Raw genomic sequence first — 26,891 nt, 5'->3', positions numbered from 1 at the left:
TGCAAATACAAATACAGCTTTGCAATTTACAAAGTGAGTCCAGGAAAGTTTTTAATGTGTGACATTTTGATGTATTTTTAATCTTTGTTGGAAGCCGCCCAGAGAGGCCGAGAGTGGTTGGGGAAACCCAGCCAGATGTGCGGGGTATAAATAATAAATTATTATTATTAAGATACCATGGTTGATGGTATCAAAATCTGCTCTGAGTTCAGGCAGGAATAGCAGAGTAGTCCTCCTGACAAACTGCATCCACCAAGGTAACCGAGGCCAATTTTGTTCCATACCCAGTGCTGAACCAAGACTGAAACTGGCCTAAATAATCTTTTTCCTTTGAAAGCATCTGGGCAACAACTACTCTTTCAAGCAGCTTTCTCAAAAAGTGGGTCCTTTTTAAGGGGAGCAGGCACCACTCTTTTGCATAATGACACAGCAACACACTCTGGACCTCACAGCCAACTCCCCCACTTGGCTAGTATGAACTGGCCACGATGGGCAAGAGTAGAGAAAGGACAAGTGGTCAGTCAAATAGTTTCAAGGAACCTGTCCATGTCCTCAGGCCTCAACAACTGATATTGATCATACAAAATCAGCCCATATGGTATATTAAATGGCATACTCATGTCTGTCACAAACATGATATTCAAGTCAGCACAAAAAATAGAGATTTTACCTGCAACATGCCTAGAAACTTATCACAGCAGGCCTTGGAAAATTCAAGCATCCCCATCACTGGGACAGGTGTTAGGAAACAACTTGGAGCAGCTCTGCTGAATGGCTGCTTGAGGATGCAAGTGTGGTAGCAAATAATTACTTCTTTCCCACCCTCACTGCCATGCAGTAGGCATGAATATGTGCTCTAACATGTGTTTTGTTGCCTTATGTAATGGTTTCTCTTAGCAGCCCAAGCTCTATAGTACTAGAAAGGGCACTTAGAAGCAATCATGTTGATGGTGCACCACATCTTGCCATTCCAAAGTGAGACAACAGTATTGCCAACTCTATTGAACAGAAAATTCCCCACAGCATTCAGGAATATCTCAGATTCCATAAGTCGAGAGTTTGACTACCTCATGGCAAGCTGGCTTTAAGAACCCACATAGAGATCCCCAATATGTCCTGGTGCTCTACTACAGGATAGTATGAATAGAGATGAGGGTGGTTTTGTACTGCACCTCCATTTGGAAGCTGTGAAATTGAACCCACTCACAGAACCGCCCAACGGTGATAAGAAGCCTTTTAAGCTTTTTCCCATGTTGTGTAGTAATTGTGGGTGCAAAAGATACATCAATCAATCAATCAATTAGTGTTTTGCCATTGCAAGCATTTAAAATATCAAAGCTGTTAGGGACTGTTAGGGAACTGTGGCCAAACAGCATTCCCTAATGCATGTCTCTTGAGAACTGAATAATACAGAAAATAAGTTTGCCTATCAATGCAAGTAACTTTGTTAAGTGGCAATTATGTCAACTACTACTACTGTCTAGTGAAGTGGTTTTAAAAACTGGCTTCTACACAAGGTACCTCAAAACTTCACAACACCATATCCGTTTTAGTGGAATAATTTTGTTTCAACCCTAAACAGCATCAATACCAATAACATTTTGTAATGGAGATCTAATAGAATTGGATTAACAGAGAAGATGCAGGAGAAGAAGAAAAAGTTAACATAAGGACCCGCAATGGGGAGGAAGGAAGTCCATGGGAATTTATTGAATTCTCTTTTTGTTTTGGTTGTTTGATGATTGTTTGTAAATTTGAAATTTAAATATTTTTTTAAAAATACTAATAACATTCTGTAGGGAAAATATTTCCAGTTTGTATCGGTCTCTACAGCCACATCAGGAACTGTAACTCCCCAACTCTCCCATTGTTTCCCGAAACAGATGGATGCCAACAATAATTAAACTACAGTGGTACCTCGGGTTAAGTACTTAATTCATTCTCGAGGTCCCTTCTTAGCCTGAAACAGTTCTTAACCTGAAGCGCCACTTTAGCTAATGGGGCCTCCTGCTGCCACTGCGCTGCCAGAGCACGATTTCTGTTCTCATCTGTGCTACCCAGGGTCTGATGTAGGTTTGATGAGGCCCTAAGCTACTGAAGGTAATGGGGCCCTTTATATGTCCAGCTGTCCTTTGTCAACAGCAAATTGTCGCTGTTTTTTGTGTTGAATATATGCTATATGGTAATTTATGAACTTAACAGGTATCTAAAGCCATTTGCACAAAACAAAATATGTATTTTATCAAAGTAATTGTTGAACTGAAATACAATTAAGAAGTATATTAATAGTGAAATAATTATTAAGCTCTAACTTAACATTTTGGAAATGTACAGTGTTTCTTTTCCTTTAAATTTTTTTTGGGGGCCCAAGACAGTGGGACCTTAAGCTATAGCTTGTTTAGCTTATACTGTACTTAAATCCAGCACTGCCTCTACCATAGGAGTTGGAATGATGGCTCAGAAAGTTTCTGAACTAGCTCCATGTCCTGTGAAGCGATTCACCATGAAATCATCTTCTTAGCCACATATACCTACATCAAACTGGAGATCACTGATGGACCAGTGCTGATAAAGCAAGCTGTAAGTATTTAAGCCATTTCAAAATTCGGTTCATCAGAAAAACATCCGCAAAAAGCAACCATTCTCTCTGTTGTGGGGTAAGGCTGTTAGGTGAATAGATCTGTGACTAGTGCTCAAGTTAAGAAAATAATTCAGTTTGCTGCTTAGGGCTGTGGCAGCTCTGCAGGAAAGACAACAGTTAAAACTCGATTTTTACTTTGAAGGTGGCAGCTGCAAATTGCTATGAATACACAAAGATCAGGAACCGCTGAGTAAAAAGGTGCCACTGTAACTCTTCATTACGGAGAAGTACTTTTAAGATGTTAGATTCACTTAAATACCCTTTCCCCCTATTCCGTATAGTTTAAAATTACCTCTCCCCCACAAAGGATTTACAGCAAGTTAGCAAGATGTACAGAATGTACTCACTCTGGTAAGAGCAGAACACTGGTGCTTCTAAAGTTAAAAACTAGCCCCTTGCTGAAGTGTCCTTTTAGCAGTCTCCCTTTTAGCTGCTGCATTAGAGCACAAAACACTCCCCCATCATCCTTTCTCCAGTCCCCATGCAGTTTTCCAAAGCCCTGCAGTTTAATTCACCACAAAGACTTAATAAGGTTTAGACTCTTAATACAATTAGTAATGTAGCTCACAAATTAACCAACCCATTAGCACTCCAAAGAAACAATTCCAGAGAAACTCTAGCTAACATGGGGATTAAGAATAACTTCTTATGAAGTGAAAGATTGAAGGCTATTACATATTGCTGCATGTAATGTATGAGTATCATTTATTATACAGAAGAGCCTGATGCACCGTTCTGGTGTTACTTGATTTTCCATAAAATGATGACAAAACCTAATGCTTACTGTATAGAAACTGCTTTTTATTAGATGGCCATGAGAGTTGCCAATGTCCAACATACATATTGTGCTAACATAGTTTTCAAATAAAATTGTAATATGCCTTATATTACTTTTGAATCTTGTCTGCACTGACATGCCTCAGCTACATCACATTTAGAATACTGCAGCACACTCTAAGTTTGGCTGCCTTTGAAAAGTGCTATTATAGAATACAGTGGTACCTCGGGTCAAGTTCTTAAATTGTTCTGGAGGTCCGTTCTTAACCTGAAACTGTTCTTAACCTGAAGCACCACTTTAGCTAAAGGGGCCTCCTGCTGCTGCCGCCGCGCCGCCAGAGCACGATTTCTGTTCTCATCCTGAAGCAAAGTTCTTAACCCGAGGTAATATTTCTGGGTTAGCAGAGTCTGTAACCTGAAGTGTATGTAACCTGAAGCGTGTTTAACCCGAGGTACCACTGTAGTAAGGAGGCGGCAATCTGAGCTGTAGCTATTTCTCTGTCTCCTTGCTCAGGTTCAGAGGGGACGGCAGCTAGTGACAGCAAGGAGCAGCATGGGGGAACAGAGCAGCAGGGTGGAAGGACTGGGAATGGGGCCCTGCTGGGTTGTAGGCCCTAGCAGATGTCTAGCCATGTTGGCCGCAATATCAACCCCAAGGCCCCTCCAAAAACATTATTTTTAGAAATTTCTATTTTACTCCCTGGTTTTGTACTGCGTTCAACTTTCATTCATTCATTCACTTTCAAATTGTTGAACCTAAAAACAGGAGGGTGAACACAGGCAGCTGCATTTTAACCCTGTGGTGATGCACCATATGATACACCCGCTTTCCTACTTGAGTTATCCACTTCTTATGTTACAGACCAATGTGGGCTGTGATTCAGGTACTGTATGAATCAGGCCTCAGAGTTGACACTGATCCTATAGTTACCACCAGCTATCATGCAAAGGTTTTCAAGCCATTATCTACTCATGCTGTGGTAGTTTCTCCTTGCCTTCAAACTCTCCTGGGAAGATGTCACGACTAGATCAAAAGTCTTACTAGAATCCACCTCGTCAACTGCATTTCTCTGCCTAAAAACAAATTAAAGATACCCTGTCTGGCATAATTGTCATGACAGCTGACTGCTTAAAAAAAAAAACACTCAATTTTCCTCACTGTGGCTTAGTCATTGTTTTAATATTGGTTCTATACTTACTTTCCATGTACAGAAAGCAAGCAAATCTTCTCTAAAAAAAAAAAAAAGAGGCTTGCTGCTTTCTTGAAGCAATCTATGATTAAATATAATTTCTTCAGACTCAGAAACTACAAGTACATAACCCTTTCTCCTTTCATAACCATCTGGTTTTCAATGTTATTTTTGTAGTGCTTAGGCAACACAAATACTGTATTCTGAATGTTCTACAGCTTCAACTCCATTGCCACACAGCAATACTAAAATGTAAAATACTGCCATGAGAATTGAATGGCATTTTTGTAGACTTCTAGTTCCGTTTAAAGCTGAAAGCAGTGTTCTAGGCGCATTTTGCGACAGGGAATTTCATTAGCGCGAGCAGTTTCTGAGCTCTGGGCTCAGAAGAAGATTTCAGATTGAAACTGCAGAGTGGAAGGAAAGAAGGACCTTTTTCTGGCTCCCCACTTCCAGCTACCCTCTGAAGACTGGAGAAGAGACCCTCTTAAGAATATTAGGGGGGTGGGCAGGGGAAGGACTAGACCATGTGAAAAATGAACATAATATTTTAGTTGCAGTTCATTCATTTTCAGCTTTGTATTCTTGTTATTTAAAAAGTGTACCTAGACATTCCGTTGTTGCGCCCATAACCTAGGTTTAAGGTGCCATTTAGCTCCTAGCTTTCATATCTCAGTTTCTAACACTGGCTGAAAGGGTTTCTAATGCTTAAAACTCTGCTCTTAAATTATTTCCATCTGCATCTTGGGCTCATCTTAATATAAACACACTGCAGTTTATCACTGAGCAAAGCAAAACGTAATCTAGGTAAATTTATTTCCCTTACAGATACAATATCAAGATAATATTATGGGTAGCAATCTTTCAGCTGAAAAATATATATTGTGGTCTTGCATAACAGCTATTCGTATCCTCCCATGCCTGCTGCCTGCTGTTGCTGTCAAATTCACACTGTGACCACATCCATTTTAGGCCAATCAAAAATAATCTGAAAAGTGCTAGGAGATACCTGTTCTTATTTATAGGATTGTAGCCAGAATGGGGCCCACATGGAGTTCCATGCCTTTTATTTTTTTAAAAAAGTCCTTTGAATTGTGACACCAAAACATTTTTCATTTTAGGAGGGAAAGCTTGCTTTAACCAACGAAACATGTTTAGCTAAACAAAGAAACCTATGCTGCTTCAAAGTGCTTGTGCTGCAAATTCTACCCATCTGATGCACCTAAGATTTTCTGGGCTCAAGTTAGCACTTTAAACATTGCTACTGCATGGACCTTGTTTAAGTGATCCTGGAATATATTGCTTTTTAGGACATTCTGCAGAGCATGGAATCTTAAATGGAGTAAGGATGTCACCACTTCAAGATTATTCTGCTTTAACCCCTGGTTAAACACTGGGGTCAAATGTATCCTAAATTAATAAAACTTCTACAACACCATGTTTTCCACAACTTTAAATATTCCATAACTATGATAAAGTTAGAATTTTCATATGGCGCTTCATGGCATATCAGTTACCATATTTTTCTGTGTATAACACGCCCCCGTGTATAAGATGCCCCCTATTTTTGGGGACTCAAATATAAGAAAATGGGTGGATATTACCCAGAGTTCTTGAGCTTTTTTTGGAGGGGATTGCCCACAGTTCTTGAGCTTTGTTTGAGGGGCGGGAGGTTGCCAAATATCACTCACCTGCCTGAACAACATTTTCTATCACACATGACGCAAAAGCCACCAAATGTCTGACCGTGTGCCGCCAGCAGCCACCTATCACCCGCCCAATTGCCGATGCAACAGCCAATCAAAAAAAGCCCTTGCCGCACCCAACAATCACCCGCTCCCACCAACCTACAGCTCCCAGCAGCAACCAATTCCCCGTCCCCACAATGCACTACCCATGTATAAGACAAGCCCAATTTTCCAACACTACTTTAACATAGAAAATCCTCGTCTTATGCACAAAAAGTATGGTATATCCTTACGACTTTTGGGATCAATTTCTGCCCTATTTGATCACAAAAAAATTGAAAATCTATGCACATCAGGAGGCAGGGATCAAAGTGACCCTGCAAAAAGCTGCTTTAAAACAAACAAACGTACCTTTGATGTCCATTAATGCTTAGACCAGAACCTGTTATTTCAATTTCTTGTGTATTTCTTAACCATCTTTCACCATAAGGTCCCAGGGTGCGTTATACAAAATCATATATCATTATTTTTTTTAAAAAAATCTTTATTTTATTACAGTGGTACCTCTGGTTACAAACTTAAATCGTTCTGTAGGTCCATTCTTAAGCTGAAACTGTTCTTATCCTGAGACGTGCTTTCGTTAATGGGGCCTCCAGCACGCGATTTCTGTTTGCATCCCAGGGCAAAGTTTGCAACCAGGAGCAGCTACTTCTAGGTTAATGGAGTTCGTAACCCGAAGTGTTCGTAACCAGAGGTACCACTGTACATTTATAGACCATCTTTATCTTCGATGGAGCTCAAGGTGGTTTATGTGGTTCTCCTCTTCCACAATTAATCCACACAGCAAACCTGTGAGGTAGGTTAGGACAAGAGATGTTGATTGCCCAAGGTGACCCAGTAAGCTTTATGACTGTGTGGGGATCCAAACCTTGGTCTCCCAGGTCAGACTCCAACACTCTAACTATTACGCCACACAATTATAAAACAAGTAAAACCTTTCCAAACGGGCAGAACATATTCTTGAGAAAATGACTCTCCCCCACTAGTTTCATAATAGACAAATTCTCTCACTTTTCTTAAAATCACTGCAAACAGGTTCAATGGTCAATAATATCGCACAGGCTTCCAAAATCCCTTCGCAAATATCATTTTTTTAATCCAGTTAGAATCTTCTTCATAACCCAACAAAGCTTCTTTTTCCTATCATTGCTATTTGCAGAGATCATGTTGAACAATACATTACTAATTTGGTTTTTGGAGTCACTTTGACCCCAGCTGCATCAGCAAGTATTTGCAAGCAATAAAGGATGTAACAGGAGGAGAAAGAACCAAGAGCATTTGTCACCATTTGAAGTTAGCTCCAAAAATAGCCAGCTGATTGCCACCATATTGGAGCAGGTTTAGAAAAGGGGGACTGATGGGTTTTTGTTTAAATTTCACCTCAATTTAGCAGTTGTCAGTGATCTGATTTGCACGTAACTCTAAGGCTACAAACGCACAAAGCAAGAGCAGCTGGAAAACAAGTCAAGCTTTGTAGAAACAGGCCATGGTTTGTTTGCTCATCTACGCAGTGACTCATGATTTGTTGAGCAAACCACTGTTAAAACAAATCATAACACAGTGTTATGTGCAAACACAACCAATCAATTCTTGCCCACCTGTAAACCAACATTCTCAGTAAGATTTCTAACAGTGTATTTCTTAAAAGTTCAGATTGTAGTGTCAGTTTTGGAAACAAGGTAGAGGTTAGCTGTTATTAATACATGCTCTTTCCCTCTATATATGCACAGAGAATACTCTAAAAGCAGCTCATCCTATTAAATCTACCTCAGCACTGCTTTTACGTTGTCCAGGATATGACAAGTATGATGGGAGGCAGACTAAGGCTACAAGGGCCACTAGAAAAGCCTTTTAAGAGTTGTTAATAAATTATTATCATCACAATGCTTTTATTTTCTTTTGACAATATCTACTAAAATGGCAGATGCCATCAGATGCAGAGCAGGTTTCTCTTGTCTCCTACTTGTTCCTTCTGCACAGTGGTGCAAAACTGAAGAAAACAGGAGCCTTGACCATATAACAACTCATTAACAAGCCAGCAAATGGTAAAAATATGACAATACATGCAGACTGGGGATACAGTAGAGCAGCACTCATAAGTTAAACCATTAAGGAAATAAAAGCCTCCTGTGGAGCTATACAGAACCTGACAACAAGCAGGGAATGAGTATTTAACAGCTTTATTAGAAGTGCGCATGCATTGTCATAGTAAATTACATTTAATCCCAGTCACATTACAGCAGTGCACAACAGTTTGGGCTGAGCATTTTAAATAACACTCAATGTATATACAAGAATCTACAATGTGTTATAGATTTCTGCCAAATCAGACTTTATGTAAACAGCTTAGAGGTTCTATCTACAATCAAGTGGTATATAAATTTAGTTTAAAATAAAAATAAAAAAACCAAGCGAGATTACCAGACTATAAGCGTGGAGTGGAGTGGCCAGAGTTCTGTAAGGCCTGCTCCCTGCCTTGAAGGCCTTTTCCCACCTGGCCTGGAAAGGCAGAGCCCAGACTGACTCCAGCTACAAAAGAGTAGACTGCTGAACAGACTCTTTGTGGAGTTTTTTGTTGGGGCTGTTGTTGCTATTATTATTTGTATCTTTATTTTAGAACTTGTGATTTATGTGCAAATTGTTTGGTTTGGTTGTGTATTTTTAAACGTTTATGCTTTATGACTATTTTGTTATGCTGTATTTTTTTCATGTTGTAAGCAGCCTTGAGCGTGGTTTGAACTATGGGAAGGGGGCATACAAATAAAATTATGTTTGTTATGTATGTACTTAGTTTGTTAAACCATAGTTTACACTTGCAAGTGAACTCATTACCAACCTATGGCTGCTTTCACCAGCTCCAGTATTTTCTTCCAGTCGTTACCACAGTTAACTACAGTGTCTAGTGTTGGGATCACCATTTTTTTCCAGCTCATGGGCACATATGGAATTTTCAAAAAGAATTCTGACACTACCCAAAAAATGCTGCAAATGGGGGATTTCCTCCAAGGAGGAGGTGTAACACAACTCTTAGCAAAGAGCAATAGGAATAGTGGGATGGGGGAATTCTACAGCCTTTATGGGCACTGGAGAAAGTTTATATGGATATCATTGGAGGGATAGGCATTGGAAATACCAGATCTAGGGTGTATATCCACTTTTAAATGATTTCATTAGCCAATGGTAACAGATCAAGCTCCTCCCACCTCAGACATCCAGCTGTGAGACCCTTTGTTTCTGAGTAGTGGAAGAAGAAACCAGGCAGGTGAGAAGGGTGGGTATGGCATATTGGTGTTACGATTTGCTGATATGCTAGGCATGGTTGTTCATGTAAAAACAGAACATGTCTGAATCTTAGCAGAGTGCACAGAAGGCTACAACTGCAAGCCTCAAAAAGTCATAGTACCACCTCAGCAGTGCTAAGGCCCACCTTAACTACTTTGTTCAACTAGAACCACATAAAGATGTTCAGAAAAAAACACCATAGAAACTGTGTGTCAGGTCAATTGCTATCTAGATAACTATTCTGGGTAGCTAGCTAAATACAGTTGTGAAAACTCTTACATCCATCCACTGCTTTACTTAGCATCTAGTATGGAAGGGTATGTTGTCAGAGAACAGGTTGCATTTCCATCATGGCTAGCAGCTCATTTGGCCTATCCTCCATAATTGTATTTAATCCTTTTTCAGATTAAAGACACACCATGATCATCTATGAATATACTGCATTAAGAAGCATTTCTTGCTCCCTTTCTAATTTATTGAAAACAAATAAGACGTTGTTTCTATTCTGCCCACAACACATAGGTTACTAAGATCTTCTCAATTCCATCCCTATAAAATGGCAATTCCTACAAGCCCTTAAAATCCCACTCACCATCACTCTTTGGAATTCCTTGTTAACACCACTGGACAGGACTCAGTCTACAACATCATTGCTTAATTGACAAAATGTTATTGTGGTTGTAATGACTTCGGCTAGTTTTTTGTTCAATCCCCTTTGGCTAGCTACTCTTTCCTTTCACCACATTCCAAATACTCCCTTAGTCCCAAATTGCTGCTACATTCTCCGACACATACAAAATCTACAAGTTTCTTTTAAAAAAAATAATTTTTATTAAATTTTCCATTATACAAATTTGCCATATCAAACAATTTTCACAAATTTCAACTTTTTGGACTTCCCTCAGCTTCTCTGCCAATCATCCATATTTTCCCATTTTTACACATTTTCTAAATTTAATATTGCATTTTTAGATTACCCTTACTGTCCTGTTTCTGTTTAACAATACTCCTCTCACCTTCACAAAGGCTCTTTAAATCCCACTAGTGTTATTTGTTCATCACATATACTTTTCAGATATTCTGCAAATTTTCCCCAGTCCTCGATGAACTTGTGGTCCCATTGATATCTTATCTTCCCAGTTAGCTTATCCAGTTCTGCATAGTCTATGAGTTTCGTCCTCCATTCTTCAAGAGTTGGTAGTTCCTCCTGTTTCCATTTTTGGGCCATTAAGATTCTTGCTGCTGTTACTGCGTATTGGAAAAGTTTTTGATCACTTCTATTTATCCCTCTTCCTGTTATTCCTAACAGAAAGGCTTCTGGTTTCTTTACAAATGTATATTTCAACATCTTCTTCAACTCATTATATATCATTTCCCAGAAACCCTTCACTTTCTTACACTCTCACCACATATGGTAAAATGATCCTTCTTTTTCTTTACATTTCCAACACTTATTACATGTTTTAAACATTTTTGCTAACTTAACCGGTGTAATATACCATCTATATACCATTTTCATCATATTCTCCTTTAACGCAGGACATGCTGTGAATTTTATATTTTCATTCCATACTTTATGCCAATCATTCATTTGTATATTATATCCAAAATCTCTAGCCCAATGTATCATAACCAACTTTACTTCCTCATCCATCGTATGCCATTCCAACAACATTTTAGACAATATTTTATAATCATTGTTTATTATCTCTATTTGAAATTTCGATTCATTTTCTGCATATCCACTTTCTTTAAAATCTTTTTTAAACATTTCATTTACCTGAAAATAGTGCAACCAATCAAACACATATTCTTTTACTTGTTCATATGGCTTCATTTTCCTTTTTCCTCCTTAATTATTAATTCTCCATATGTAATCCAATTCTCTCTCATATTAATTTTCTTTACACTCATAACCTCTAATGGAGACAGCCAGTGTGGGACTTTGGGTTCTAATACATTTTTTATACCTATCCCATATTTCAATTAAAGATCTCCGGAAGATATGATTCTCAAAAGCCTTATGACTTTTCTTCTTCTCCAACCATAAATACGAGTGCCATCCAAATCTGTTATCAAATCCTTCTAAATCTAACAATTTGTTATTTTTTAATTTTATCCATGCCTTCAACCAACAGAGACAAGATGCTTCATAATATAATTTCAAGTCTGGCAGGGCAAAGCCTCCTCTTTCCTTCGCATCTGTTAATAACTTAAATTGTATTCTTGGCTTTTTACCCTGCCAGATATATCTTGAAATTACTTTCTGCCACTCTTTAAAGATCATAGTCCCTTTGATTATAGGAATCATTTGAAATAAGAATAACATCTTTGGAAGTACACTCATCTTAATCGTTGAAATTCTGCCCCAAAAAGAGAGTTTCATCCTTCCCCATACCTCCAGATCTTTTTTAATTCCATTCCACACCAGTGTATAATTATTTTGGAATAAGTCAATATTTTTTGAAGTCAACCATATTCCCAAGTATTTTGCCTTCTTTGCCACTTCAATTCCTGTTTCTTGTTGCATTATTTCTATTACATTATGGTCCACATTTTTTACAATGGCTTTAGTGTTTTTTTCTTATTTAATATAAACCCAGCCACCTTACCAAATTGATCAATCTCCTCCAGCACTTCATTTAAACTTTTTAGTGGATCTTCTATCGTTATTACTAGATCACCAGCAAAGGCTTTAACTTTATATTCATTCTGACCTACTGTCACCCCTTTTATTAGTTCATTTTGTCTAATTGAACTCAGAAGGACTTCCAGGACCATTATAAATAGTAGTGGAGAAAGAGGACATCCCTGTCTTGTACCTTTCAATATCTTCACTTCTTCCGTAATTATATTGTTCACAATCAGTTTTGCTCTCTGTTCTGTATAAATCACTCTTATTCCATTATAAAAATCTTTTCCTACCTCCATATATTCTAAATTCTTTAACATAAATTCCCAGGATATATTATCGAAGGCCTTTTCCGCATCTACAAACATCAATATAGCTTGTTTCTCATTCTTAGCAGTCAGATATTCCAAAGTATTAATTATATTTCTCACATTATCTTTCCTGCCAGGAAGGAAGCCTGCTTGATCTTCATGAATAAATTCTTGCAATACCTTTTTCAATCTTTTTGCTAATATTCCCGTAAAGATTTTATAATCAGTATTCAACAATGAAATCTGCCTATAATTCTTAAATAGTGTTAAATTGGAATCTTGCTTGGGAATAAATGTAATAAAGGCTTCTTTCCAAGTTTCCGGAATATCCTTTTCCTTCAAAATATTGTTCATAACTTCTTTCAATGGTACCGTCAGGGTATGCCTCAATTCTTTGTAAATCCATCTGGTCCTGGAGCCTTTCCTTTTTTAAAATCTTTTATAGCTTCTATTATTTCTTCAATCTCAATTGGGGCGTTTAGTCTGTCTTTCTTCTCTGTCGGGATCTTTTGCACCTCCAATTTTATTGGGCTGTGATCTGAAATTACTCTTGGTTGGATTTCAATCTGAGGAGTCCTTGGTGTTAATTAATTTGAAACCCAATCTACAAGTTTCAGAAATCTACAAGTTTCAGAACATAGTGCAACAACCAAAAAATTCCATTCCTAGCAAATTTAAAAGTAAACACTATTGCAGCTAAGTTCTAAAAATGTATTTTAGGTGTACCAAAGAACTGTTTGTACCCAGAGGAATTCTTTTTCTTTTTTTTCTTGGAAAATGAAACTTCTCATTGTGCTGAAGAAATGTGAGTCAAAGCACATCTAGTTCATGAGAGTACTAGACTTAATATTTCACCCACAGATGATCCCAAGACAATTGTAATCGAAATTTCAGTAGCTTTACCCTCATAGAGAGTGATTTTAAGCAAAGTACATTTTGCCAAAGTTATATTCAATATTATAGTTTCATGTTTGTTTGAACAAACATACTAAAACATGCACACAGTGTAATTTTACAGTACTTCTTCAGCAAATGTGTACAATTGTTTCTGTAAGTTTGTATCCCTGTTAAAGCCACTAGCAAAGTAAAGGACTAAAAATATAAACAGCAAGCAAATGTATTATTACACAGACTTGGAAGGATCCTGATCTTTCAGGAGTTTACTTTCCTTCAAAAAGGTACGTAACTTACGTTAGATCAAACTTTCAAATCATTCCAAATGCCTTAAATACTGTACTACTTTGTGCCTCAAACTCAGAATGTGCCAAGTTCAGCATACAATCATGGCTTATGAACGTGGATTTAGAGATGCAGCTACACCTAGTGATCAGCAGTAGATCACAGCAAACAAAACTCGGTAGCTGAATGACTTCATGCCTTTAAAATAAAAACCAGAACACTAACAAAAGTCCAAGTGAGGGAGCTGAAAACAAAATGTATAGGTAACACAAACCACCAAGAATTAAAATGTGGTGGTGTTTATATGCTTATTTGCTTGTTTATCTAGTAAACTTTGCCAGAACAGGTTCTCCAAACTAACAGTGAATAAAATTGAACACACTGGAAAAACTGAATTGCTAGAAGAATAATTTATTTTGCACACTCATTTGTTCACCAAAACAAATAAAGTCATCATTAAGTGCTATTAACTTAAAATAAAATAGAGCCAGAATTCAGAGGACAACTTTATGCTTGCCCAAGAACTTGTGCATACCACATCTTATGTGGGACTGTAACTTTTTAAATATTTTGAACAGGAAACTCCATTGCCACTTTGGAACGCATCCCTCAGCTACTACATAAAGTAGTTTGCCACGTAGCATTGCGCTGTTATTTGAGAAACTAAAGTTCAAAGTTACCATAGGTGTGTGGGAACTAGATGTATGGTACTTTGAATCCTAGGGCATAGGTGTTTTTTAAAATGGCTGCAATGTATCCTAATTACCAAACAACTACAAAACCTACAGAACAGTATTTGGAAAAAATTCTTAGTATGAAACTAATGAATTTTCCTGCTGCATCGGTTAAATCCAAAGCACACTGGATTTGTGTCAAGACTGCCACTGAATGCAACAGCTTTTGAAAAGAATTGCAGAGATGGCTTTTCTAGAAGGTCAGCCTAGTTTGGCTAGTTTGTTAATTTACCTCACTTCACTCCCAATGGGAAAGTCAGCTGCACACACATCACAAATGAATGGAACATTTTCTCAGCTGAAGAACACAGAGAAATCAGACACTAAATGTTCCCTCCCTCAGCCATTGATACATAACTCTGGTTGGGCGGAGGGGTTGGGATTTTTGGGTTTTTTGTTTTAAAGGAAAAGAAAAGCATTTTATGACTATACTGCAAATCCAGCCTCTACAATTGTCAATCCAACAGATTACATCTGCATTAAATACTTCTTTTCTTTTTTAAAAAATACATATACACTGTAATTTTTCTGGAAGAGTCTGATAACTAAACGTGAGACCAAAGATGCATTATACGAGTTTCTTCAGCGTAATTACATCCTTGTAATATGCTGTAGGCTATACTTTTCTCCTCTATATTATCATAATAACAGTGCCATTTTAATCAGTGACTGAACAGAAAACTTTAATTTTTTAATAAGTAACACAAGACAAGTCAGAGATGGTTTCAGCACGAAAATCATCATATAAGAAAAGAGACAGACAAGAAACAGTATAAAGAAAACACGAAGAGCGCTGCGCATGCAGTTCCCAGCACTGGGTCCCCGGTATCTACTGCCTGGGGCAGTGCGAGCAGTTCCTGTAGCTGGATTAAACCCAGGGTGATCCAATGTCTGGTGTGATCAGTTCTGACATCCTCCATCGTCCATTAGGGATGGGAGTAGGCGGAATCTAAATGTAGGCTCATCTCGCCTGTCTAATACGTGGCTGGCTCAGTCAAACTATCCCTTGGAAGGGCATGCATATACACATATGCCTTTATGTGCAGAGTGATCTTTGGGATTGGGATCTACCCACATAAATTCAAGGAATTTCACCAGATACACCAAAAAAAAAACAGAGGTAAGCAAACACACAGTGGTGCTCAACCCCCTACAACCACTAACCTGGACTTTCATGTGTTGAAGTTTACACATTCAGCTGTGAGACATCAAACGTACATTATTAGCCAAATGCACAGAAATCAAGTGGCATATATGAATGAATAGCTCTTATGCAGGCAGTTATTCTCTGCGCAGAATGGGGATCGGAGACAAATTAGTTGGCCCAATTCTCTCAGCATACCAGTTCCACCCTCCCCCTGCAACGCCTGATGTCCATGCAGCATGTGGACATTGCATTTGTATAGAGATCTACATGCCTGAAGTCTAATGTGCAAAGTCACAATCCGTATGCTCCATGTTTGGGCTCTGCATGTGCTGTTTGTGTGGTCATGTATGCAGCTCTATCAAAACATTCAACACCCCAGTGCGCTGTACTGAGAATGACACACTAAAGTTCGGGTTTATATGGAAAATTCCAATTATATTCCCATGCCCAGAAAGTAACCATAAGACTTGCGAACCAGCCTTTATTTCTCTCATCTGCAATTTTGCACCCACAACAAGGTCTTTGTCTCACACTATTGTGTTTAAAAACACAGGACTGCAACATAGACTTCAGAATGTTTGTAAACAACACTGCACTGAATTAACAATTTATGAACCAGTTGAAAATATATGTACTTTAATGAAAAACTGATTAATAGACACAGTTTTGCTTTGACTGCATCTATGTAAGGACGCTCCCAATATATTTAATATTGGCACTAGAACTAACTTTTAAATTCTAATATAGCATTTAAAATATGTAATTTTATAAAGGAGCAATTTCTTTGCAGTCTTGGTCACTTTCTTGTCCCCCGTCCCCCCCCCCTCAAATGAATACATATTGTAAGAAAATGAAGTTGTACAGGTGGGCTGTAAAAGTTAATAGTTTTCCCAATACTTTTTATATCACATCATTTCCTTTACATAATGCTATATGTTACAAGAAGCTCATAAACACATTACTGACAGCAGATATAAGCATTCAAAGTTCAGGTGCTGTGCCAGCAAACACAACAAAGCTTCATGAAAATCCAAAGTTAAAATATTAGGTTGAAATCCTAACTGTTGTGAATACTGGGTTTTAGGCTTGCAGAATTAGCTGGTATACAAGTTTTCTGCCACCATTTTATACAAGAAATAGCTGTATAGTTTAACAATAGGCCTCTCTGGGACAATATTATGTTATAAACAAAAAGCACCAACTTTCTGCAGGCTTTTTGAATATGTAACTGCTTCAAAAAAATAAGGCGGTTATAAAAATGCATATTTTTCAAATTCCATTGCACCTCTATTGATCTTCCATTGCAATTGATATGAACTCATACACATACACACGGACCTTTCATTTTATACAAAACATAAAATTTAAGATTATGCTGTTACTGCCATCTCTTGTATCCTATTTCTATTTGAACAAAAGCATTTTCAAAAATCGTTTGTTTTGCCTGGCACTGACAAAATAAATAAATCTAAAATCAATGCTGGTAAAAAAGTAGCATTCTGTATATTTAAACATTGTCTACAACCATATTTCAATTGAAAGCATTAAATGTGTTGAAATTAAATATACAGGCAAAACCTATTAACTATGTGGAGATTCCAGGCACACTTACAGTGCATTCCCATGCAGGTTTATTCAGAAGTAAACTGAACTGTGTTCAATAGAGCTTGCTGCCAATAAAGTGTGTATGGGACTAGTGTTAAAGTCTACTGCAGTAAAGGGATTTACTGTTACAGTATATGCTTAGGATGAGAACATAAGCCTCAGAATAATCATTAGTTTTTACAAAATGACATGATCTGAGACAAGAATCACAACATTTTTGATACAATCCAAGAAACAATTGCTTTTTCAACTATAAACTATCATTACTGTTTATTATCTTTGGAGAATTTGTGCACCTAAGGTGTATATTTACAATTTCAAACTTGTAAGAATGTCACAGGAAAACTCAACGCTTTTTGTTAACAGTTAACTTTTCCTTCCAATAATGTCTTGGAAGACTTTTGCAACAACAGCAAACCCAACAGCAATATAAATATTTACTGTAACTTTTGCTCTTGCTGATTTCCTAATGATTACTTCCTAAGAAAGACTCTCTAGTGGGGACTGGCTGAACGTAATACTGAAAAACTTTTGATACATGCAGATTCAGTATATAGCAAGGATAGGGAAACCTGTGGCCCACCAGGTGTTATAGGGAATCTCATTAGCCCTAGTCAGCATGGCCAATGGTTAGGATGGTAGCCCAGGAGTGTACAGAAGGCCATAGGTTCTCCATCTCTGGTGTACTGCATTAAAAAATAATAAGAAAAGCTCATCTGTTCTCTTGACATCTTTCAATAATTTCTGCAGTTGCCCATACTCTATGCTCCAAATAATAGTGCTGTCTGTAGTACCTACCGTTACACATGTAGACATTTACCCACATAGGCACAACAGGCTTTTTGGCATACAACTTTCCAATACTTATACATGAAAACTGGTCTGAAGCTTATTGACTGGAACAACTGGTTTTTCTTTTTTGCAACCCAGTGGTAACTTTGGTAGGCTAATAGAAGTATCAAGTATTACAGAAGTGGTGTTGAGATAGTATTGTTTCTAAGCAAGGCAAGCACACACTTCTGCATCCACATAAAATGCTCATTTCTTCCAATATTTTGACAAGTTGTGCTGCAAATTATCCAGCTAAGCTGAGGTATGGCTTTATCCCAATAAAGTGAGAGCTAACTGCGAGTAAAGTTTCATGATTCACAGCTCAGCTACAAATAGCCTCATTGAAACCAGAGAAGGGACGGGGGAGAGTTTTTCTTCAGAATTATATTTCATACCAGGGAAAACCTCTGGAACGCCTCTCTCGCAATGAACCTTCTGACTTATCTAGAAATGTAGAAGGGAACTTTTGAGAAAACACAGGCTGCTTTTATACACACAGCGTCCCTGGAACATTCCTTTAAACCAGAATGTGTTTACAGAAGCCATGAAGAGCGGATTTCTTAAAATCCAAAACTTAAGTTACACAAGGGTGCTGTACACAAGCACTACTTAATGCACGAAACACCAAGTACCCTGCAGCCAAGGCAACAACCAGTCCTACTTCTCCTCCTGATCAAAGCACGTAGAAGAACATGGAACCCAGATGTCTTCAATTTCTCTCATAGGTTTCTAGAGTTCATATGAAAAACAAACAAAATGAGCCCAAGTTACTCATCCCATCCAACTCTGTGGAACTAACTGTTTCGTAATCCAGCTACAGACCAAAATTAGAGGGTTGTATGCCTCACATGCACCATTAAAGCATGTTACGCACACTGGAGGGTATCCAGAGGAGGAGAGCCCAAGCAGTAAGGATGCTGAGGCAGTAAATGCCTGCCAGGTAGAATTAAAAAGTTACTCTTTGATTATCACTTCGCTGCTACAAAGTGGGGAGAAATGAAGGAATCACAGCACAGGGCACTGCTTTGTCCAAAGCTTGACACAACTTGACCAGCACTGGAAAACACTTCTTCACAACAACTACTCTTAAAAGCTCGGGACCCCTGCGTCCCCCTGCCACACCTGGACGCCAGACCAAATGGGCTGTCATTCACACAGCACTCAAGGCACAAAGGTCGCCTCCGCCCCACAGTAGTCCAGCACTGAGGACTTGCACATACAAACTGGGTGGCTAGTCGGACTGCAGAGAGGGGTCCGCGCAAGGTATTCTGGGCAGCTATCTCTTGCCCAACCTCTCTCGCCACCCAGCACGAGAGACCGGGGGCTCCAGCGCCCCCGCCACGAGCTCGGCTCAGAAAGCGGCCTCGCCTAGACGGAGCGTCCCTGGCTGGGAAGGAAGAGAAGCCCGGACATTTGCAACTGCTGGCCGGGAGCAGCCAACTTGCAGAAAGTTGTTTGGGGGTTGGATTTAAAGCAACGGCCCTTCACATATATAGATTTTTTAAAAAATGTAATGGTGCTTTGTTTTTTTTTAGAATTCCGAATTCCCGCCTCCCTTTCGAGGGAGGGAGGGAGCTCGTCGAGTTGTGCCAGACTCCGCAGCAGCCTCGCTCCGCGTCTTGCACTTTTGCACCCGGCAGCCAAACTAACGGGATCCCTCCCTCGGCGCCTGGAACTTCCCCTTCTCCCTTCCAAGCGTCTCTCTCTCTCTCTCTCTCCTTCCTCCTCAATTCCACTCAGCAGCTCCAAGGGTCCCACTCGCCAAGGGGGGGGGGGAATACCTCCCCATTCCCCAAGGCAGCCCGTCCCGCTTCACCTTTCTCCACACGAAGCTCCTTAAGGAGCCCAGCAGTCGCCCAGAGTTCATTATTATGATTCTGAAAGGGACTCCGCGGGGTTTGCGTTACCTGTGAACGTCTCGGCTGCCGCTGCCAGCAAAAGTCCAGCCAAAGTCAGGAGGCAAGTTTCAACTTTCCCCATATTTCCTTCGTCTCGAGAAAGACCCCCCTCCGGCCCGCCCCGGTCCTGGGGGGTTGGGGAGGCTGGCGCGGGCGCCCTCCGTGGCCCTTTCCTCGCGGGGTCCGCCGGCCTGAGAGGGGGCTCCGAAAAGCAGCAGCAGCAGCAGCAGCGTCGCGTCCCCGTCAGCAGCGCCCTCCCGGCCCCCGGGAAACTCCCGCCAGCCCGCGCGCTCCCTGTTGCGCCGCTCCAGCCCCGCAGCCGCCCAGCCGCGAGCGCCGCGCCGTCTTCGCGAGGAACTCTCTCCTCGCTCCAGTCCCCGCACTGACTCGCGCTCCCCCCGGCAGCCAGGCAGGCAGGCGCTGAGCAGGCAGCCGAGAGCCAGCCAGCAGCCAAGTCACGCCCAGCCGCCGACGAGGCCGCCTTTCTCCCGCTAGAGGGCGAGTGGCGCCAAAAGCGGCACCCCCGCCAGGCAGGCTGGCTGGCTGCTCGCTCCGAGGACCTCGCCGCCGCCGCCGCGTTTGCTCTGGTGGGAGGGAGAAGCTAACGGGACAGGCGCGCTAAGTGGCTGTTGCTGCTGCTGCGGACCCGAAAGTCTTCTTTTTGAAATGCCCGCACGAAGGTAGGCTCCTTGAGAAGAGCGGAATAGCGCCGGACGGAAACGGAGGAACCAAAACTGTGAGGGAAATGCAAATAAACAAAGCAGCAGCTCGGGGGAGAAGAAGTCCTACGTGCCGCGCACGAAGTTTGTTGCTGGAACCCGGGCAGTGCGCTCTTCTCCGCACAGAAATTCTGAGCTTGCACTAGTTTATCCCGCCATTCAATTTGTTATTTATTTCGCTGCCCCAGTGCTAAGCAGTAAGTCGTTTAGAGGCTTCCCCTCAGGTGAGTGTTGCAGCTGCGCGCAACGTTAATTATCTGGAGCCAATCCGGGCCGCTCTGGCTTCTCTTTCAGGGCGCGACTTAGCGCTGCAACTTCGGCCGGGCGCGCGGCTGGCCCCGGGACGTGTGCAGAGCGTGCTTTTCCCTGGCTCGGATGACCACAGCCAACCTCCGCACGCGTCGGAGATCGCTGGGGAAGAATTCCAGGCAAAGGCTATTTGCAGGCCTTTTTTTGTTTATTGTTATGCCTTTCAGACGCTTAAAGTCTGAAAAGGAATAAGGCAAATCATCTGCAGCTGCATTCGCATAGCAGTTTATCCCACTTTCACGACTGTTGATTTCCACATTACTGCACACTTGAGCTTTCACACAATTTAAAAGCCGTTTCTGGAATTGTGGTGGAATACAGTGCAAGGTTTAGCACACATTCCAGTATTGTCTGCAAGCGGATTTACCAAAATGGCAGAGAAAAGTAGAGGACGACAAGGCAGCAAGTGCAGTTGGACATTTGTGGACAACTAGTTAATTTCTTTGGAAGAACTAAAGTCTAAAAGTTATTAGCAGTGTGGGCTTGTATTTTGTCTGTTCAAGTTCAGAGGCATTCTTGAGAGTAACATCTTGCTCTTAAGCTTGGCTTTCTGATTACAATTATGTGGGGAGACAAGTTACAGTGTGGGAGGTGAACTCTGCACATGTTTTCAAGCATGCTCTTCCAGATCTCTCTCCATGAAGCCCTAGTTTAAAAATGGAAAGAAATGTCATCCCTGTATAGTATGGAGCATTTCCCCCAGTTTTTAAAAATATGTTTCCTACACCCCTTTCCCCTCTGCTCCTTCCATTTTCATACATCTTTTGGCATCCCTTCCTGAGGAAATGATGCAGTCATCCTGCTGTGCCTGCTCTACCTCTGCAGAAAAATAATTGGAGGTGGGAAAGAAGAGGGAGGTGTTCTTTCTGATCCCTGCAAATTGCTACCTTTTGCCTTCCCACCAGATATTTCTTTTTCTGCTTAAGAACATGTTCCTGTAACTATTTTAGGGTTATTCACCCTCCACCCTGTCACAGAGGCTTTCAGCAAACACGCAGAAGGAACCACCTGGGAAGATTGCCCTCTCCTCACTTAAGGAGAAGGTTGCAAATAGGCTTCTAAAAGTGGCCTTTTCTTTCACAATTCCAGTGACAGAGACCATATAACATTTGAACTAACGCTGCCCTGTGGACAACAGCAAACAAACTTCAGCTTAGTCAACACCAGGTCCAGACTTTTTAACTTCTTCAGTCGTTTTTATCAGTATGAATAACCCATTGCTTATCTGTTCTGATCAAACTACACATTACATTAAGCACAAGGCTGCTTAACTTTGTTATTTTATTTTGAATGGGGGGGAAACAGCAGACAAGCATCAATCCAATAACAAACAGCCCACAAGGATTAGCAGAGGGATGCTAATGGCTGCACACGCACCCAGAGAAGCCTTCCTTTTCCAGAAAAAAGACCGTGTATGTACAGGTACAGCTTTCCAGAAAGAAAGAGGGGGGAGCAATCAGAGACATTTCACCCATTTTATCCTCCCAACAACTCAGGTAGGTAGGTCAGTAGCGTAGCGTGGGTTGTCAGCACCCAGGGCAAGGCAAGTAATTTGTGCCCCCTAACCCATGGATTTGCGCCCCCTAACCCTAACCCCCAGATGTTGCGCCTGGTGCGGCCGCCCCCCCCCCGCACCCCCCACGCTACGCCACTGAGGTAGGTTAGGCTGAGGGATAGTGATTGGCTCAAGCTCACCCAGTGAGCTTCATAGCTGACTGAAGATCCGAACCTCAGGTCTTAGGCTACGTACCCATTAGCAAAAAGGTTGTTGCACTCTGCTGCGTTTCAAGTTGCATTTGCACATTTCTGTACACTGCTGTACACTGTTTAGGGCTGCCATAAGTCTGACATAGCTGGGATTTGTCTGGGCGGAATTTTTGAAAAGCGGCTAAAATGTCTGTTTTGGAGATTTTGGTTTTTTTAAAAAAGCAACAATTTTGAAATTTTCACATTTTGAAATATGACACCCCTAATACGGGCAGAGATTCTGCATCCAATGTGCATTGCCTGTTTGGTTTCCCCGCACCTGTAATGCCCTTTAACTCATTAAGTTCATTAAGCTTTCATCTGCACATGCACTATCATCCACACATGTGCAATAGCTGTCTCAAATGTATTGCAGCTTAAATTTTCCTTTCTGGCTGAAGCTAGTTGAGGGAAAAACACATTGAACAGCAGTATGTCCCAAGGAAGTACAGATTAGCTCTGCATCATGGTTAACATCATGTGTACACAGATTCAAAATCCTGTGGTGGGAACACATTGGAGCCAGAGTCCAGCACTAACCACTACCCCTTCAGAATAAAAGCATCATCACTTTATTTGAGTAGCTTCACCCTTATTCTGAACCCATAGGTTTGAAGACATGGGACTATTGGGCCTGAACTTTTAAAACACTTACATAATGTTAGTGCGACAAATTTATGTTGCCTGTTCTTTTTCCATCTGTTTTCAGAGGGGACCCCAAACCAATTAGAAACAGCTCAGTTTGCAAATAGGAAAATGACTTTATCACTACAGTTAGCTATGTATACAGATATATATTGGGGGAGATGATTCCCCCCACAAAGTTTGGAGGCGGACAGTGTTTGTGGTTTTTGGTGCCCATTCCTCGCTCCTCAATTCATCTCTCTCTGTCTCATTTTTTGTCATTCTTTTAGGTGCCCCCAGAGGAAAGCATGAGTGCATTTCCTCTTCCCCACAGCTGCTTTGTTTGCTGAGGAGTCTGCTCAGGATTTGTGTTCCTGGCAGGAAGCTGTTTTAGCTAGAGGAGAAAAGGGTGTGTTTGCGAAACTCAAATCTCACACGGGACACAAAAGCCTCTCATTAACTTTCTCATTTAGTGCAACACGCCAGAGCCTCAGCTGCGGCGTCCACGAGAGAAGTTAGAGAACTTGCTCTCTTGGCGAAACCCCCCATCGGAAAATGAATGGTGCAGTTCGATCATAAATAAAAATGAACAAGCTTAAAGGCAATAGACAGGTTCCGTGTGCGGTAATAAATCTAGCCTTTCGTGCTGTGCAGTTCACTCGCACTGGAAAATCATTCCCTCCACCTCCCCCACCCACCCTCTCTGACAGCTGAGCTCCCCCATAGTGCTTTGGCCCTCCGCAACTCCAAGGCACTAAAAAAAGGCAGCAAAAGAGGAAATGGGAAAATAACAGGCAGAAAATACAACAGCACAGGAGAATCAAGCTGTTAGCAACAAGAAGAATTGTTTCTAGGACATTAATTTACTTTGTGTTCCAAAATGGCGTGCTCAGGACAGGGCTTTTAGGGCAAAGCCCACTCAGCAGAATTAGCAGTATGAGAGCTGGCTTACAACATTGGAAAATAAGTGAAACCATATGCATTTCCATGTAGAGAGGGAGACCCTTGTAAGACCATCAAGTTTCAAATTTCAAATTACCATATTTTTTGCTCTAGAAGACTCACTTTTTCCCTCCTAAAAAGTAAGAGGAAATGTGTGTGTGTGTTATGGAGCGAATGCAGGCTGCACAGCTATCCCAGAAGCCAGAACAGCAAGAGGGATTGCTGCTATCACTGTGCAGTGATCCCTCTTGCTGTTCTGGCTTCTGAGATTCAGAATATTTTTTTTCTTGTTTTCCTCCTCCAAAAACTAGGTGCATCTTGTGGTCTGGTGCGTCTTATAGAGCGAAAAATATGGTACTTCAGACTACCCCAATGGGGAACCTGGGACCTTCCAGGTGTTTAACCCATCCCTGAGCATGGACTATGCTGGCTAGGGCTGATGGAAATCCAGCAACTGATTCCTGAGCCCTTCGCTATACATATACTCCAATTTTCAAGCCTAGTGGGTTGGATCCAGACTTAGTCATGCTTGAGTAGGTGGTTGAAATCAATGGAACCCGTTAGTCATCATGACTGAACCTGGAGCCAATCCAATGTTAAATATAAACCAGTGTAAACTATCCTACATATTTCTATGCAGTAACCATTGAAATGTATTTGGGTTGCCAAATTTTTCACTCACAGTCAAACCTCTAAATGTTGAAAATACAGGGAAGTGAATGGAGCTAGGACAAAAGAGGAAACATCAAGTATTGAGACAGTATACCTGAATTATTTCTGAGAAAGAATTTGAGATCTATTCTACCTATGAGGAATCAGTCACATGAACCTTACACCATTGCCATAGATTGCATTTGTGCGCACCATTGCAAACATTAAGGCTATAACCATTTACCTAGGAGTAAACCACTGAATTTGATGGCAGACCAATTCCATGTCACAGAGATGCATACGATCACAGTGCCTGGAGACAGACCATCAGGCCATGCATCCACAGCAGTGAGCAGAGGAGGAATGATCGCTGGGAAGGAGCACAAAGAGGAAATGCCATGGTGCATCAGAGGGTTTATAAAGTAAGGCCACAAAGCCAAGCAGTTCAAAAGATTACTATGCCAAACACAATATCCAATCAAAAGAGCATATATGCAAGCAAGATTGCTTCCAGTCAACGTGTTTATTGAACATGCACCCTTATTTGTTTGCAGGGAGGTTATACAAAGTATTGTTTGTTGAACATTCATTCCAATTCACTTGCAGGCAGGTTATATGATATCACATCAATAAATTGTTATCACACACTTTCCTGTGCATTTCCCCATCACTTCCCTCACACCCAAAAGTCCATGAAGGGAGGAGCAGGTTTGATGTGCAAGAGTGCTAAATCCAGTTTAATTTCACAATCTGTGTTTGTCAATATGCAATGAAACCTCACCTGCAAAGTAGCCACGGTCTGAAAGAGGCTAGGTACACAACTGTTATGTTGTGATGGTATAAAAGGAATACTGTGGGGACTTTTACTAATGCACATCTCCTAAAGCAACCTACACCATGGTGTCTCTGTGCTTGGAATGTAAAGATCTTTACACAATCATCTGCGGCATTAGAAATATCAAAGAGAGGACTGCCTTCAGGCTTTCCTATTGGTATTCTGGTATAATTTTGTATGTCTCTGATTCACTGCAGGGAGAAAGGCTTTAGCAGTAGAGAGGAAGTTTTTCCCCTGTCCTGTCACTAAATATTCAGACTTAAGGAAACTGGTCCTGGGTCAAAACCCCTCCTTAAGGTAATAGAAGTACTGCATCTCTTTGTGGCTCATCCCCTGAACCAGCTGCGTGGAATGGGAATCGGGACACTGTTTTACGGTGGTTCTGGTCCTACCTACAGGATTGAGTCAAGAGCATAGTAGTGGAAGAGTGCTTTTTGACCCCCTGGAGGTTATGCTATAGGGTGCTGCAGGGCACTATTCTATCGCCTACTATGCTATTTAATATCTCCTTGAAGCCACTGGATGTGGACATTAGGAGTTTGGAGACAAGGTGCCATCAGTATGCTGCATTCCTCCATAACATCTGAGTTAGGACAGGTCGTGTGGATCCTGGACTGGTGTCTGGATGCAGTGGTGCAATAAATGCATGAGGGAGGGTGAAAGTTGAGTTCCCATGTCAAAGAAATTAATCAGTTGCCTAGCCTGGATTGGGTTGCATTCCCCTTAAAGGAAGGAGGTATGTGGTTTGAAGATGCTTCTGGATGCAGTTCTGTCACTGGAGGTATCCAGGTATCCACAGTGTTTTCTAGAAGCACCATTTACCAGCTGCAGCTGGTGCAACAACTATGGCTGTTGCTGGACCAGGAGAGCTTGACTACCATAGTCCAGGCATTGGTGACTTCAATCATGGACAATTTCAGTGTCCTTTTTTGCTTGATCTGAACATTGTTCAGAATGCAGCAGCACAGTTGATGACACAAGTGAGACTCTATCATCAGATAGCATCTGCTCTAAATTTGCTCTGTTTGTCCACTTGCTACCAGGCCAAGTTTGGATCTCCAGCTTACCATGTTGTTTTTTCAGGGAAACG

At 40.9% G+C, this 26,891-nt stretch overlaps 1 protein-coding gene across 27 annotated transcripts in view; it reads right to left on the bottom strand.

Annotated features, from left to right (window-relative positions):
• PTPRM (protein tyrosine phosphatase receptor type M) overlaps positions 1–21,017 on the bottom strand; it is a 413,795-nt gene extending 392,778 nt beyond the window's left edge. For 26 of the 27 annotated variants that reach the window (XM_083746763.1, XM_083746742.1, XM_083746753.1 and 23 more), the window contains exon 1: positions 19,985–20,556. In XM_083746763.1, coding sequence (XP_083602889.1) covers positions 19,985–20,057 — 73 coding nt within the window. In that variant the 5' untranslated portion in view covers positions 20,058–20,556. Of the gene's footprint in view, positions 1–19,984 lie in introns of all 27 variants that reach the window. The other variant, XM_083746769.1, reaches the window with a different exon arrangement.
• Positions 21,018–26,891: the final 5,874 nt, after the last annotated feature.

Source organism: Podarcis gaigeae (genome assembly GCF_964106915.1).
Source record: "Podarcis gaigeae genome assembly, chromosome: 7".
In the NCBI taxonomy this organism is placed as follows: domain Eukaryota; kingdom Metazoa; phylum Chordata; class Lepidosauria; order Squamata; family Lacertidae; genus Podarcis; species Podarcis gaigeae.
Note: the sequence above shows the minus strand (reverse complement) of the source record. Positions and strands in the feature narration are given on the sequence as shown.